This window comes from Tribolium castaneum, chromosome 2, assembly GCF_031307605.1.
Source record: "Tribolium castaneum strain GA2 chromosome 2, icTriCast1.1, whole genome shotgun sequence".
Taxonomy (NCBI): Eukaryota; Metazoa; Arthropoda; class Insecta; order Coleoptera; family Tenebrionidae; genus Tribolium; species Tribolium castaneum.
The window spans coordinates 1,727,025-1,742,307 of record NC_087395.1 but is presented as its reverse complement, the minus strand read 5'-3'; the positions used below and the strand labels follow the sequence as shown (position 1 = coordinate 1,742,307).

At 32.6% G+C, this 15,283-nt stretch overlaps 2 protein-coding genes across 2 annotated transcripts; both read right to left on the bottom strand.

The window, feature by feature from the left end:
* Positions 1-3,596: 3,596 nt before the first annotated feature.
* LOC661529 (ankyrin repeat and MYND domain-containing protein 2) lies at positions 3,597-5,314 on the bottom strand. The gene is made up of 2 exons (XM_967682.4): positions 5,035-5,314; positions 3,597-4,609 (listed from the first exon to the last, which is right to left on the bottom strand). The coding sequence occupies exons 1-2, from the start codon at positions 5,218-5,220 to the stop codon at positions 3,647-3,649; spliced, it is 1,149 nt and encodes a 382-aa protein (XP_972775.3). The 5' UTR covers positions 5,221-5,314; the 3' UTR covers positions 3,597-3,646.
* A 6,201-nt stretch (positions 5,315-11,515) lies between these two features.
* Positions 11,516-13,119, bottom strand: LOC103313016 (gustatory receptor for sugar taste 43a). The gene is made up of 7 exons (XM_008195143.3): positions 12,867-13,119; positions 12,622-12,815; positions 12,278-12,575; positions 12,136-12,227; positions 11,917-12,087; positions 11,711-11,869; positions 11,516-11,662 (listed from the first exon to the last, which is right to left on the bottom strand). Exons 1-7 carry the CDS (start codon positions 13,036-13,038, stop codon positions 11,612-11,614), a joined length of 1,137 nt encoding a protein of 378 aa, XP_008193365.2. The 5' UTR covers positions 13,039-13,119; the 3' UTR covers positions 11,516-11,611.
* Positions 13,120-15,283: the final 2,164 nt, after the last annotated feature.

The following is a 15,283-nucleotide window of genomic DNA, read 5'->3' as shown; positions in this document are numbered from 1 at the left end:
GCATGCAACATTGACCTTCATTTTTGTAGCAGAACATTAAACGACCTTCGTCTATAACATAATAAAAAATTGGAGTCGCCAGGCTTTTCGTTTTCTTTTTATTCAAAGCGGAATGTTTAACAGTTTTTAAAAATTTTGCATAAAACACGGTTACAGTTTGTCTTATGCATCGTATGGATTGTATGCAGCAATGACCTCCATTTTTGTAGCGGAACAATAAAAGACCTTCGTCTATAACATATTAAAAAATTGGAGTCGCCAGGCTTTTCGTTTTCTTTTTATTCAAAGCGGAATGTTTAACAGTTTTCAAAAATTTTGCATAAAACATGGTTACAGTGTGTCCCATGCGTCGTATGGATTGCATGCAGCAATGACCTTCATTTTTATAGGAGAACATTACAAGACCTTCGTCTATAATATATTAAAAAATTAGAGTCGCCAGGCTTTTCGTTTTCTTTTTATTCAAAGTGGAATGTTTAACAGTTTTTGAAAATTTTGCATAAAACATGGTTACAGTGTGTCCCATGCGTCGTATGGATTGCATGCAGCAATGACCTTCATTTTTATAGGAGAACATTACAAGACCTTCGTCTATAACACATTAAAAAATTAGAGTCGCCAGGCTTTTCGTTTTCTTTTTATTCAAAGTGGAATGTTTCACAGTTTTTGAAAATTTTGCATAAAACATGGTTACAGTGTGTCCCATGCGTCGTATGGATTGCATGCAGCAATGACCTTCATTTTTATAGGAGAACATTACAAGACCTTCGTCTATAACATATTAAAAAATTAGAGTCGCCAGGGTTTTCGTTTTCTTTTTATTCAAAGCGGAATGTTTAACAGTTTTTAAAAATTTTGCATAAAACACGGTTACAGTTTGTCTTATGCGTCGTGTGGATTGCATGCAGCAATGACCTTCATTTTTGTAGCAGAACATTAAACGATCTTCGTCTATAACATAATAAAAAATTGGAGTCGCCAGGGTTTTCGTTTTCTTTTTATTCAAAGCGGAATGTTTAACAGTTTTTGAAAATTTTGCTTAAAACACGGTTACAGTTTGTCTTATGCGTCGTGTGGATTGCATGCAGCAATGACCTTCATTTTTGTAGCAGAACATTAAACGATCTTCGTCTATAACATAATAAAAAATTGGAGTCGCCAGGGTTTTCGTTTTCTTTTTATTCAAAGCGGAATGTTTAACAGTTTTTGAAAATTTTGCTTAAAACACGGTTACAGTTTGTCTTATGCATCGTATGGATTGTATGCAGCAATGACCTCCATTTTTGTAGCGGAACAATAAAAGACCTTCGTCTATAACATATTAAAAAATTGGAGTCGCCAGGCTTTTCGTTTTCTTTTTATTCAAAGCGGAATGTTTAACAGTTTTCAAAAATTTTGCATAAAACATGGTTACAGTGTGTCCCATGCGTCGTATGGATTGCATGCAGCAATGACCTTCATTTTTATAGGAGAACATTACAAGACCTTCGTCTATAACACATTAAAAAATTAGAGTCGCCAGGCTTTTCGTTTTCTTTTTATTCAAAGTGGAATGTTTAACAGTTTTTGAAAATTTTGCATAAAACATGGTTACAGTGTGTCCCATGCGTCGTATGGATTGCATGCAGCAATGACCTTCATTTTTATAGGAGAACATTATAAGACCTTCGTCTATAACACATTAAAAAATTAGAGTCGCCAGGCTTTTCGTTTTCTTTTTATTCAAAGTGGAATGTTTAACAGTTTTTGAAAATTTTGCATAAAACATGGTTACAGTGTGTCCCATGCGTCGTATGGATTGCATGCAGCAATGACCTTCATTTTTATAGGAGAACATTACAAGACCTTCGTCTATAACATATTAAAAAATTAGAGTCGCCAGAGTTTTCGTTTTCTTTTTATTCAAAGCGGAATGTTTAACAGTTTTCAAAAATTTTGCATAAAACATGGTTACAGTGTGTCCCATGCGTCGTATGGATTGCATGCAGCAATGACCTTCATTTTTATAGGAGAACATTACAAGACCTTCGTCTATAACACATTAAAAAATTAGAGTCGCCAGGCTTTTCGTTTTCTTTTTATTCAAAGTGGAATGTTTAACAGTTTTTGAAAATTTTGCATAAAACATGGTTACAGTGTGTCCCATGCGTCGTATGGATTGCATGCAGCAATGACCTTCATTTTTATAGGAGAACATTACAAGACCTTCGTCTATAACATATTAAAAAATTAGAGTCGCCAGGGTTTTCGTTTTCTTTTTATTCAAAGCGGAATGTTTAACAGTTTTTAAAAATTTTGCATAAAACATGGTTACAGTTTGTCCTGTGCGTCGAATGGATTGCATGCAGCAATGACCTTCATTTTTGTAGCAGAACAATAAAAGACCTTTGTCTATAACATATTAAAAAATTGGAGTCGCCAGGCTTTTCGTTTTCTTTTTATTCAAAGCGGAATGTTTAACAGTTTTTGAAAATTTTGCTTAAAACACGGTTACAGTTTGTCTTATGCGTCGTGTGGATTGCATGCAGCAAAGACCTTCATTTTTGTAGCAGAACATTAAAAGACTTTCGTCTATAACATATTAAAAAATTGGAGTCGCCAGGCTTTTCGTTTTCTTTTTATTCAAAGCGGAATGTTTAACAGTTTTTAAAAATTTTGCATAAAACATGGTTAGAGTGTGTCCCATGCGTCGTATGGATTGTATGCAGCAATGACCTTCATTTTTATAGGAGAACATTAAAAGACTTTCGTCTATAACATATTAAAAAATTGGAGTCGCCAGGCTTTTCGTTTTCTTTTTATTCAAAGCGGAATGTTTAACAGTTTTTGAAAATTTTGCATAAAACATGGTTACAGTGTGTCCCATGCGTCGTATGGATTGCATGCAGCAATGACCTTCATTTTTATAGGAGAACATTACAAGACCTTCGTCTATAACATATTAAAAAATTAGAGTCGCCAGGGTTTTCGTTTTCTTTTTATTCAAAGCGGAATGTTTAACAGTTTTTAAAAATTTTGCATAAAACATGGTTACAGTTTGTCCTGTGCGTCGAATGGATTGCATGCAGCAATGACCTTCATTTTTGTAGCAGAACAATAAAAGACCTTTGTCTATAACATATTAAAAAATTGGAGTCGCCAGGCTTTTCGTTTTCTTTTTATTCAAAGCAGAATGTTTAACAGTTTTTAAAAATTTTGCATAAAACATGGTTACAGTGTGTCCCATGCGTCGTATGGATTGCATGCAGCAATGACCTTCATTTTTATGGGAGAACATCAGAAGACCTTCGTCTATAACATAATAAAAAATTGGAGTCGCCAGGCAATTCGTTTTCTTTTTATTCAATGGAGAATATTTAACAATTTTTGAAAAATTCGCATAAGATACAGTTACAGTTTGTCCCATTCGTCGTGTCGATCGTATGCAGCAATGACCTTAAATTTCGTAAAAAAATATAACAAAACCTTCGTCCGCAAGCCGCTAGAACCACAATAGCATCTGAACAGTTCTTTAATTTCATTGAGAAAAATTTTGAAAAAATATGTAGCCGACATTAATAAAAGACAATACACAATAAAACAAAAAAAAAAGTTAATATTCTTTGTTAAACTCACTTTATTTACTAACACACTAATAAATTACAATTTAATTAGTAACTAAAAGATTCTGTATTTCTGAAGACAGTTCCTGAGGATCAATTTGTGTGTCATTATTACATTTGAGAGGCTCTTGAGCCAACTGTGGGCACGCCTTTTTGTGCCAACACCAGTGCAACTTTTGGCACGTCTTATCACAATACTGCGCCACTTTACATTGCGAGCACTTCTTACTAGGTTTCTCTTCCCCACAAGTGTAACAAATCGGGACGTTATCAACGAACCCTCTCTGACCATTTATGGCCGAATTGATAACACTTAGAGCTGTTGGGGTGTCTTTCCCCGTTAGTGTTGTAACCATTTGGCGAAAAAGTGTACACTCCCGAAATGGGAAATGTTTAATGCACTCCCGCAACAACCCATCGAGTATTTCTAAAGCGCCATCTGTGGCCGGTTTTAGCACTTTTTTGCAAAACGTTTGCAACGTGGCGTCAGGCGATTGGTGTTTGTTTTGAATCGTCATAACCTCGCCTACTACAAACGCCAGGTAGTATAGTTTGAACGCCATCACTTCGTTATTACCGGCCCCTCTTTGCATTTCTTTGTCGTACATCAATTCTAGCACTTTTTTGATTTTCGCCAAGTGTTGCGATAACCCGATAAAACTGTTGATGTTTAGCGCGATTTTGACCGGGTGTACGTTCACTTGAATTATTAATTTGTGGAAGCTTTCGGACAAAAATGGCGGCAAATATGGCTCCGTTTGAGCGCCTTGTAGCCTACTATAATAATCTACTTCTGACTTTGGGATGTAATTATTGATAATGGCGACGCACTTATGATGGCCGACAAAGGCCGCCATTTGTGACGCCGTCCGATTCACTGCGTTCGTGACTTCGGGAAAGGCCCCAGCCACGAGCAGTGCCAGACACACGTCGGAATTGCCCGAAAGGCCCGCGAAATGTAGCGCTGTGTAATTATGTTGGTGTTTGCAAAGGTTTGGGTCTGCCCCCTGAAACAACATTCAATCAATTTTAAAAGTTTATAATTAGAGGCTTAATGCAAGAACATGATAAGCCACAAAAACTAATTAATCAGTTCTTTTATAAAATTTTAAGACAATTATTGCCTTAAATCTAGTGGCACATTACTTGTACAGTCTACCAACCGAAATAGTGAAGAGTGACTAAAGTCATATACAATATACAACAGTAAAATGCAACAACTATGTTAAAAAGTGAGGCTGATTATCATACTGGAGGCTAATCATCTTCTGTCCCCAAGTGCATTATTCTACGGTATATTATTTTAATCAATCTTCACTAATTTGGTTGGAAGCCTATACATTATTTCTTATACTGAAACTGTAAATAACTCTTTTTATTAGGATGTAGCATATCATACTCTTACACTAAGCCCTTCACTTGTGTTATTTACATAGTCGAGGAGCATTTGGACCATGTCCTTGTTGCCCTTATAAGCAGCATGCTGCAGTGGTGTCATTGCATTTTCATCTAGGATGTTTACGTCAGGTTTGGATGCTAATGCGGTTCGGAGTAAAACAGCGTCTCCGGATTCTATCGCAGTGAAGATTTGCTTCTCAATTTCGGTGCTTGTGGACATTTTTACTTTGTTTTGAGATTTTTGCGGGTGATAAACATGGAACAAAAATTTTGACAGGAATGACGGTTGGCAAAATCAGGGAAAGATGAAATGTCACTAAATTGGGTTAGCGTGTAGTTGGTTGCATACGTACAAACCTTGTGCGTATTGAAAATGGTGTTTAGTTTATCTAAGTTAATAAATAAATTGATTGATTTATTACAGTTTTTCGTTTTAATTTTTTTTGGCAAAAAAAATATATGCTCTATTAGTTGTTTCAAAACTATTAAAACGCCAACCTCGTATTTTACGGAATTATTTTTTTAAATAAGATTGATAAAATTGCAAAATAGTTGGTAATAATGATAATAATAATAATAATAATAATAATCTTTATTGTCCAACGAGGTTATCAGTTACAGGACAAAAATAAATATTGTTACAAAAAATAAGAAATTATAAATGCAGGTATTCTTACACTAAAAATAACGAAAATTAATATAAATTTAAAATGTAATAATACAAATAACAGATTTAATCCAATTCAATCCCATTTATGATTGGCCAGACTGCATATTATGAAGAGTGGTGAACGACGCAAAATGTTAGTTCTAGGTGTTGGAAGCCGGAACATAATTTCATATCTTGAACATTCGTGGGACATTGAACGGAATCTGAGCCAATAAGTTAGAGCAGTCGATCCTATTGCTGAGTAATTTATCAAAAAAATTGAGACAAATGTGCTCTCTTCTAATGTTAAGTGCAACTATGTTATGTCTTGCAAGCAGCTCATCCTGGCTGGTGCCCACTTCTGGATAAGTTCCATCCAGTTTAAGCGACAAAAATTTCAAAAATCTGCGGTGGATTGAGTCTAGGAGCATAGAGTGAGAGATGTAAATTGGAAACCATATTAGACATGCATATTCAATTTTACTTAAGACAAAAGCATAATAAAGATTTTTTAACAGTGCAACATCAGAAAAATATTTACCCATACGCATAACAAACCCTAAAGACTTGAAGGCGGAATTACGAACATTTCCGACATGGATAATGAATGTCATAGCTGAGTCAAAAGTTATACCGAGATCTTTAATGGCATCCTTTTTTTCAAGGGCAAAATTGTTAATAGAATATGAAGATGGAAAAGGGGAACGACATCGAGAGAAAGAAACTGTGCAACATTTACTAATATTTAAATGTAATTTATATTTGTTACACCAGTCTGCGATTTTACTTAAGTTCAGTTGTAACAAGTCAGCATCATTGTGATTTGTGATAGAATTAAATATTTTTAAATCATCCGCATACGCAAGAACAGGACAGGATAAAGACAGTAACAAATCATTAATAATCAGAATAAATAAAAGTGGCCCCAAATTTGATCCTTGAGGGACTCCAGATTTCACACAGTAATTGAAAGAAGAAAAACCATTAAAGGAAACATAGGAAACTCTATTTGATAGGTGTGATTGAAGGAGGAGAAGGGAAGAAGAAGAAAAGCCGAAGAAAGTTAACTTATGAAACAGGATATCATGACTAACTGAATCAAAGGCTTTAGTAAAATCGGTGTATATCACATTTATCTGACGACCAGAATCCAAGTTGGTTGCAATGTACTGTGTAATAAGCGCGAGATTCGTAACCGTTGAGCGCCCCTTAACGAAGCCATGTTGATCCGGAGAGATGAAATTTTTTACACTATAATAGATATCCTGATACAAACACTGCTCAAAAACTTTAGCAAAATTAGAAAGTATAGAAATCTGTCGATAGTTACAAATAATAGCATTGTCCCCTTTTTTAGAAAACTGGACATACCCTAGCTCGCTTCCATAATTCAGGAAAAGTAGATGATTTAATTGCAAGATTGAATATCCTTGTTAACGGCTGAGCGAAAATAAAAATCACGAACAATAAAAGAAGGAATCAGGTCATCACCGGCAGTAAATTTGTTTGAAAGCTTTTTCATAATAGATACAGTTTGATCCAAAAATATTGAAGAAAACTGGAAATTTAAACCCCAGTTTCATGTTTCAGGAAAGAGTAAATTTTCCTCCATATTTATGAGTGCAGCCGAAGAAAAAAAATGAGCAAAGCCATTAACAATACTTTGAGGATCAGCAAAGTCAGAAGATTTATCTTCAGTAAAAATTCTTCCTGGTATTCGAGAACAACCTCTCTTTTGATTTAAAAATTTCCAGATGTCGGAAGGATTGGAATTTATATTTGTTTCCATATGGCTGACATAAGATTGATAAGCAATCGAGATTTGTTTCTTAGTTAGACTACGTAATCGTTTAAATTCGTTATAATAAAACATATTATTTGTATTACTTTGTAGCCATTTTTTCCTAAAGTACCTTTTGGTCTTAAGATTGTATTTAATTTCAGGAGTAAACCATATCGGATAACTAGACTTTTGTCTACTTTTTTCGGAACATACAAATCACATAGTTGATAGATAACCGAGTAAAATGACTCAATAGCTTCATTGACATTGGAAAAGTCATTTAGAGAAGACCAGTTGATATCACAAAATGCATTATATAATAAAGGAAAATTAGCTTTGTGAAAGTTATAGACTAAGCTATTGTTACAAGGAAAAGAAGGATAATTTAGGTTTTTTGTTACTTGGAGAGAGATAGATATTGACGGATGATGGAAGTCCTCGAACACCAATGGAAAGTCACACTTAGTGACGTTTAGGTTCATCTCACTGGAAGAAAATACAAGATCCAAAAGATTGTTGTTAGGGTTCATTACTGAGTTATGCTGAATAGCGTCAAGGACATTTATGAAGTTGTGAAAAACCTGCGATTTTCGTGATTCGTTTGTTTTCCCGAAATCAGGTAGGTTAAAGTCACCAAACAAAATAAACTGATGGCCCAAAATAAGTTGTTCTAATTCAGCGGTAAATAGATCAAGCTCATTTGCCGTGACATTTGGTGGTACTCCTAGAGTCACACTTTGCATATTTATAAGACATTTAGACAAGACAATATCAATTAAAGGCACAACGGCAATGATTAGATCTCTCACTGAAACTATAAATTACATTAGCTATTATTTTTTTGAAAAGCATGGATAATTTATAACAGTTATTTTTGAGAAAAAATGCAACGTTGGCGTTTTTATAGTTTTTAAACAACTAATAGACCCCGCAAAAGCATTCGGGACGTGCGTTAAGTTGGCCCAACCACTTTCAAACTTTAAAAATGCACATACGGCATTCAAGTGTGTTCGGAAAGTGCTGAAGAATGCTGCTATTTATTTAAAAAATGCTACTTTGGTTTTAGAGATTTTTTGTGTTTTTTTGTTGGGCTAACTTAACGGTGGCCCAACCATTTTATGTGCTGCACGTTTTTTTTTCCATTTAAAATTCCTTTATAAATGCTGGCAAATGCCGTATTTTAAATAAAAGTGCTTTTTATTTAAATAATGGTTGGGTTATCTTAACGACAGCCCAACCACACCGAGTGCCTTCGAGTTTTTTATGTCAACTAAAAGATCTTAAAAAATGCTGGCTAGTGCTGTACTTAATTCAAAAAGTGCTGAGGAAATAAAATTGGTTTTTAATATCGAAAATTCTCCCCCTTAAATGCAGGAGCTGTAGTGCTTACTTAGGTACACCATATATCGTTTATTTTTTTTTAAGTAGATTCACATGAATTGGAATTGTTTAATAAAAACACAATAATTAGTACTTTATTTAAAAAAACATTTCATATTAACATAAAATAAACAATAAAAAAATAATATAAATATTATACTTTTACAAACAGCGATAAACAAGTAGGGCACAACCTCTTAAAACTTTTTCCGGGGGACAGTTTGTGTTCACTTTGTCTTGAAGATCGTCATATATTTCCCATTTTTCATGTGGCCTTTTACAATAGGCAATAAAATGGCCTACATCACTAGCAAGAATTCCTTCACCGATAATTTCCATTACCCCCTGGACTTTGTAGTTTAGGTTTTTATGGGTTAATGCTATATTAGCAGGAATTTGGCATAACTGAACACTTCTATTTGTGTTGGTCAATGAAACTGATGCCCAGTCAATAAATATGTAGTTTTCATTCAAATTTGATTTCACGTTCAGATATTTTTCGTCACATTTTGGACAAAAGCAAGTTTTCTCCATTGTCTTTGTAACAAGCTCAGCTACTAAGTTATTGGCACTTAACATAATTGTTGCGTAATTTCTGGTTTCATTGTAACCACACTTAGAGCAAACCGTGATTTCTTTCTTAGGCCATTCTAAGAAATTATTAGTAGCTAATCTATCTATTAATAATTGCTGCGTACATACGCAAGGAATTTCTATTAGACCATCGGGCCTGAGGACTTCATCAAAAATTTGAGACAAAATTTTAGCTCTTAGTATGTAAGAATGTCTAGATATTTTTCCCTTGACCAAATTCTGTAAAAGTTCGGCCAGAAAATTATCATCTACAACACCCTCTCTAAATGCGGGGCAGTCACAGTAACATGAAGACAATATTTGAACAAGTGCATCAAATCCACACGTATTAGTAAACATAAACTTTTTTTATTATAATCGTAATTGTTTTTAATGTAGAACAGTTTCCATTTTTAATTAAAGATATAGGAACTGTTTTTGTCCGTGCCGAAAGTTCCATAAATTCCCATTCTTTTTGATTTTCCAGATAAGATCTCCGTGGACGTTTAGGTTTAGTTGCACCTTCCCCTTTCCAGTTTTCAACTGCTCTATCTTCTTCATCTTTCATTGTCTCGTCGTTGTAATCGTTTGTTGTTTCCACTTCTTTGGAATTTGATGTGTTTTCTCTGACAAAGAAAGAAGGTCGTCTGCTTCTTTGGGTACAGCTGAATATAACTTATCTTCATTTTTGTTAGTACATTTAAGGGAAAATATTTTCTTCGCCTTTCCATACTAACATGCTGTCCTTGTTTTTTGAATTCACTAGAGGTATAGCTCCTTCTAAAGTTTCTATGTGGATTTTCAAAACTTTTCTAAGCCTAATAAATTTTGAATTAAAAGTAACTGTTGTTTTCCCACCTCTTTTTATTTGCAGTATAGCCTTTGCCAGTATTTTTGAAAATGTTTTAGTTCATATGTATAAATAAATCGTAGAGCACTCGGTGAAGAATTGGATTGTCCAGCCACCATTAAGAAGTTAGCCCACCAATTTTCGATATTAAAAACCAATGTTATTTTCTCAGCACTTTTTGAATTAAGTACAGCACATAAAAAACATAAAAAACACATAAAAAACTCGAAGGCACTCGGTGTGGTTGGGCTGTCGTTAAGTTAGCCCAACCATTATTTAAATAAAAAACTACGTTTTTTTCTCAGCACTTTTTATTTAAAGTACAGCATTCGCCAGCATTTTTCAAGATCTTTTAGTTGACATAAAGAAATCGTTTAGCACATGGATGGTTGGGCTGTCGTTAAGTTAGTCCAACCATTACTTAAATTTAAAAAACTCCGTTATTTTCCCAGCACTTTTCATTTAAAATACGGCATTTGCCAGCATTTTTAAAGGACTTTTAAATGACATAAACAAAACGTCCAGCACATAAAATGGTTGGGCCACCGTTAAGTTAGCCCAACCAAAAAAATGCAAAAAATCTATAAAACTAAAGTAGCATTTTTTAAATAAATAGCAGCATTCTTCAGCACTTTCCGAATACATTTGAATGCCGTATGTGCATTTTCAAAGTTTAAAAGTGGTTGGGCCAACTTAACGCACGTGCTGATACCATAGGCCCAATACCGCAAGTTTGTTTTAAGCTTTTTACCAGTTAACGATTGACAATTTCAAGTTAAAACAAAAGCAGCTTTATTTTTTTAACACACAATACTGATGGGAAATAATGTTCAAAGTACACCAATTTTTTTTCAGTTTTCAGAATTTTTTTCTGAATTAAATAATGCTCTTAAAGCATTTTAAAACACTTTTATACCTACAGCCAGAATAGAAGAATGTATCCTGTAAATAACTTTCAAAAACGTTAGTCAAAACGGCTGTAAAACACCGAAGAAAGCTGAAATTTGACGCTTTTTAGACACATTTGACAAAATGTGGTCGAAAATTTGGTTTTACTAACTTACTTTCCACAAACTCTTAAACACGTTTACAAATTTGTTACATAAATAATTCCAGTTGGTTTATTTATTAGTTAGTCATTGCTTAAAGAAAATATTTTCAATTTTTACGTTTTGTTGACGCATTCTTTTCGCCAAAATTATCAAACATAGCTCAAAAAATCGACAAAAAATAAAAAATATCAGGTAAGGAGTAGTTGTTTTTTAATAAAAAATAAAATGTTCCGAAGAAAACAATTTACATTTTATTTTTAAAAATTGATAAAAACAACCAATTAATTTGTACCTACTGATTTCTTCTTGAAACGACAATCAACTTTATTTAAACTGAAACAAAATGACTAAATACGTCGTAATAGCCCCAGCAATCTGAAACTGACACAATAAGCACATTTTTAACCAAAAACACTGTACCACCGTAGTTAACAACTCTCGATTGATTTTTGTGAAACCATAAACCGAAAACTCAATCTTACATTCTCCTAAATACGTCAGAAAAAATTCCAATGATTTTTTTACTTCTTGGTTTACACTCAGACAGAGTAATTTGCAAATCAGTTGAGATGTTTCTTTCGTCTTAAAAATTTTTGTTTCATTTTTGAATAAAAAAATAGATTTTTTACCTTAATGAAACATTCATGACAAGGTTCTATAATCAAAAATAAACGTAAAATATGAGCAGTCATCCAAACTGTTTGTGACAGTATTGAAGTGCTATCGCCTGTGCTCATTATTATGGAATAGAGACCATAAGGTGTAACTAATAAATGGATCAAACAACCTAAAATTATAACCTAAAACAAATCAACAATCAAAAGAGTTATTTTTGGAATTATTTTTACCAAAATTGGAAATCCGTAACAATAATTGATCGAATTTGTGGCTTCGATCAGTTTTTCGTAACCTTTAACTAAATCCTCAACTTCGGCATGAGCTTTAAAAACATTCACCTAACTATTTTTATTTTTACACAAAAAATCTTACGTTTTTTTAATGTGGTGACACTGTTTAACCCAGTCACAACCATTTTTGCCAACTTTTTATTAATCACACTGATTCTAATTTGAATCAAATGCACAAAGTGCCAGAAAAGCAACTCTATGACCACAGTGGACCAATACGAGATGTAATAAGGCAGACAAAGCAGAAAAATATAGTTATGACTTAACTTGAGCCATAGAAATAGATCCATGCTTAAAGTAAAAGCAGTGCAAAATGTTGTCAGTGCTGTTATTTGGAAAATTTTTGTTGATTTTGTTGGTTGGTTTTGGAGAGAATCGAACTGGAAAAATTTTGCTAGAAAATTATTTAACTTAATGATAAGATACTTGTTTCAAATGACTTAAATAGTTGATAGTTTGGTTGGTTTTGAATAAAGCAAAAACCGGGCCTATTACACAAGGCAAAAGAACAACCACAATGTCTGAATAAGTGACGAAACGTCGCGTCGTGTCTCCAAGACGAACTAAATAAATTACGTCCAATTGATACACTTGTGATAAGCCAGTGATGCTTGTTATTACTGAAAAATTGTCAAATCAAATTAAAACACCTTATATTGTCACAAACTTACCTAAAAGACAGCTTGCAGCTAACGTATAAATCGTATAAAAACGCGACTTCGTAATTATGTAATTCCCGGCAGAAGTTTTCGTCCATTTTAGTGGTTGTAAGCAAAAAAATCTACTTAGATATAAAACGGGAGATAACACATGGAATAGTTCTTTAGATATGGTGATAGTCATGTCTAAAACGTTCTGAACGAAACAATCATTGCACCACACAATGAATATTTAATAATGTTTTTTTAGATATGAGATTAATAGTAAACATGATTTTGTTGTTTTATTTCTATTTTATGGAAGTAAATACTGACACGCAAATGCAATCTATTGTTAAGAGGTATTATCAACTAAAGAGCTATAATTAATTTTCGGTTAAACAGTTCTGTATAGCGTGACAGAGATATTAGAACTTATTTTTGTTTTCTTGGTTGAATTTTTTAATAAAATTAAAAATACAAGTTGCTGAAGTTTTTCAACAACCTCTTTAGTATTTAAATATTTAGGTAAATATTTTGAACACAATTTAGGGAATTTTTTTGCCCATGAATTAGTTTTTTTGCTTATTTTACACAGTTTACAAACTAGCAAAGTTACGGGAACAGAAAATAGGGTGACCCAGCAGTGTGTAATCGGTCTATAACGTTTTTGTTATTTGAAATATTACCATTCTGTTTTTATTATCCGATAGATCGACTTAAAGTCCACAAACTAAAAATATTTTTATTATGCACAAGGTGTTGAATACAGGGTGGTGCACCAAAGTTATATTTTTTTTAAATAGAACACCCTATATATTTTTGCATAATTAGATTGTACGCAAAAAATATTGTAACTTTATATAAACTATTATGGGTCTATCTCTTTTCGTTACGGAATTATTCAACTTTTCGTTATAAAAAAAACCGATTTTTTAAAAATTACTGCAAAGTCGCTTATGAATATTTTTCAATAAATTTGCAACAGAAAAATTCAAAATACCTTGTAGTTTTAGTAAATAGACAACTTTTAGTTAAAGCACGCAGATAATATACAGGATGTGTCAAAACGCAAAAAGTTGAATAACTCATTTTTTTCAAAAGGAACAGCCCTGTATTTATTAAATGTGTCGATAGCATTGATAAGCTTTCTAACGGTATTGGGCTTGCGTAGCAAATTTAAAATATTTTTCGAGATTTTTTAAAAAAATATATTTTATTACAAGACAATTTGTTAGCCAAGAATCTGAGAGTCAAATGGTAATTAATTTTTTGACATGTACTAATGTGACTAATTACACAAGTAATCTAATTATTACCTGATACATAAATGAATTTCATTCATCAAGAATTATTAATAAAATAAATAAAAAATATATTTTTTATTTTTTTTTGAACACTAAGAAATATTGTAAATTTGCTATACAAATTGTATATCAATAGAAAGCTTATAAAAAATGCTGTCGATACGTGTAAAGAAATACATGGTGTTTCATTTAAAAAAATAAGTTATTCAACTTTTTTGCGTTTTGGCACACCGTTTTGGTACAATATTTCCGTGTTACAAGTAAAAGTCGACTATTTCGTAAAACTACAAGGTATTCTGAATTTTTCTGTTGCAAATTTGTCAAAAAATATTCATAGGCGACTTTGCAGCGATTTTTCAAAAATTGGTCTTTTCTATAATGAAAAGTTGAATAATTTCGAAACGAAAAAAGATAGACCCATAATAGTTTATGTGAAGTTACATTATTTTTTTGCGTAAAATTTAGTCATGCAAAAATATATAAGGTGTTCCATTTAAAAAAATGTAACTTTGGTTCACCACCCTGTATACAACACCCTGTGTACAATAACAATATTTCTAGTTTATGGACTTAAGTCGATCTATAAGATAATAAAAACAGAATTGCAATATTTTAAATAATAAAAAAGTTATAGACCGATTACTCACCCCTGGGTCACCCTGTACAAGGTGAATTTAGTAAAAGTGTTTTTACAATATCTAAAACTAATAAACGCTCAGAGTTTATCGCTTGCTATTAAATACTTTGTATTTTCTACATTTTTTTCCAATTTTTATAATTAAAATAATTAATTAACGAATAGAAATTAACTACAAAGTAGTTATTTCTCGTGTTATTCATTAAAACACAGAAATCCTTAAAAAATGTATGAATAACAATAGAAATAGTAAAATTTCAACAAACTAATATTTGCATATTTTTTTATAGATATTAATACAGCAAACCTTCAACAACAGTAGTTTTCCATTAAGGAAGGTTTCACTGTACTCTTTTTAATGAATTTTATTTATATGGAGGTGTAGAAAAATTCGAAAAAATCACATGTATAAAGAAAAATATAAGGTCTTTGACTCCAAACGCTGACTTCTATGCAACTATTAATTTACGAGTTATAGTAAAAACAAATATTTGTAGCAGACTCAG

Excerpts from the sequence above, each read along its gene's own strand:
- LOC661529 (XM_967682.4), bottom strand. The coding sequence starts at position 5,220 with ATGTCCACAAGCACCGAAATTGAGAAGCAAATCTTCACTGCGATAGAA. Across the intron at positions 4,610-5,034 it reads TCCAAATGCTCCTCGACTAT|GGGGCAGACCCAAACCTTTG; the intron begins GTAAATAACACA and ends ATGTTGTTTCAG.
- LOC103313016 (XM_008195143.3), bottom strand. The coding sequence starts at position 13,038 with ATGACTATCACCATATCTAAAGAACTATTCCATGTGTTATCTCCCGTT. Across the intron at positions 12,816-12,866 it reads AGCTGCAAGCTGTCTTTTAG|TAATAACAAGCATCACTGGC; the intron begins GTAAGTTTGTGA and ends ACAATTTTTCAG. Across the intron at positions 12,228-12,277 it reads TGTCACCACATTAAAAAAAC|CTCATGCCGAAGTTGAGGAT; the intron begins GTAAGATTTTTT and ends ATGTTTTTAAAG.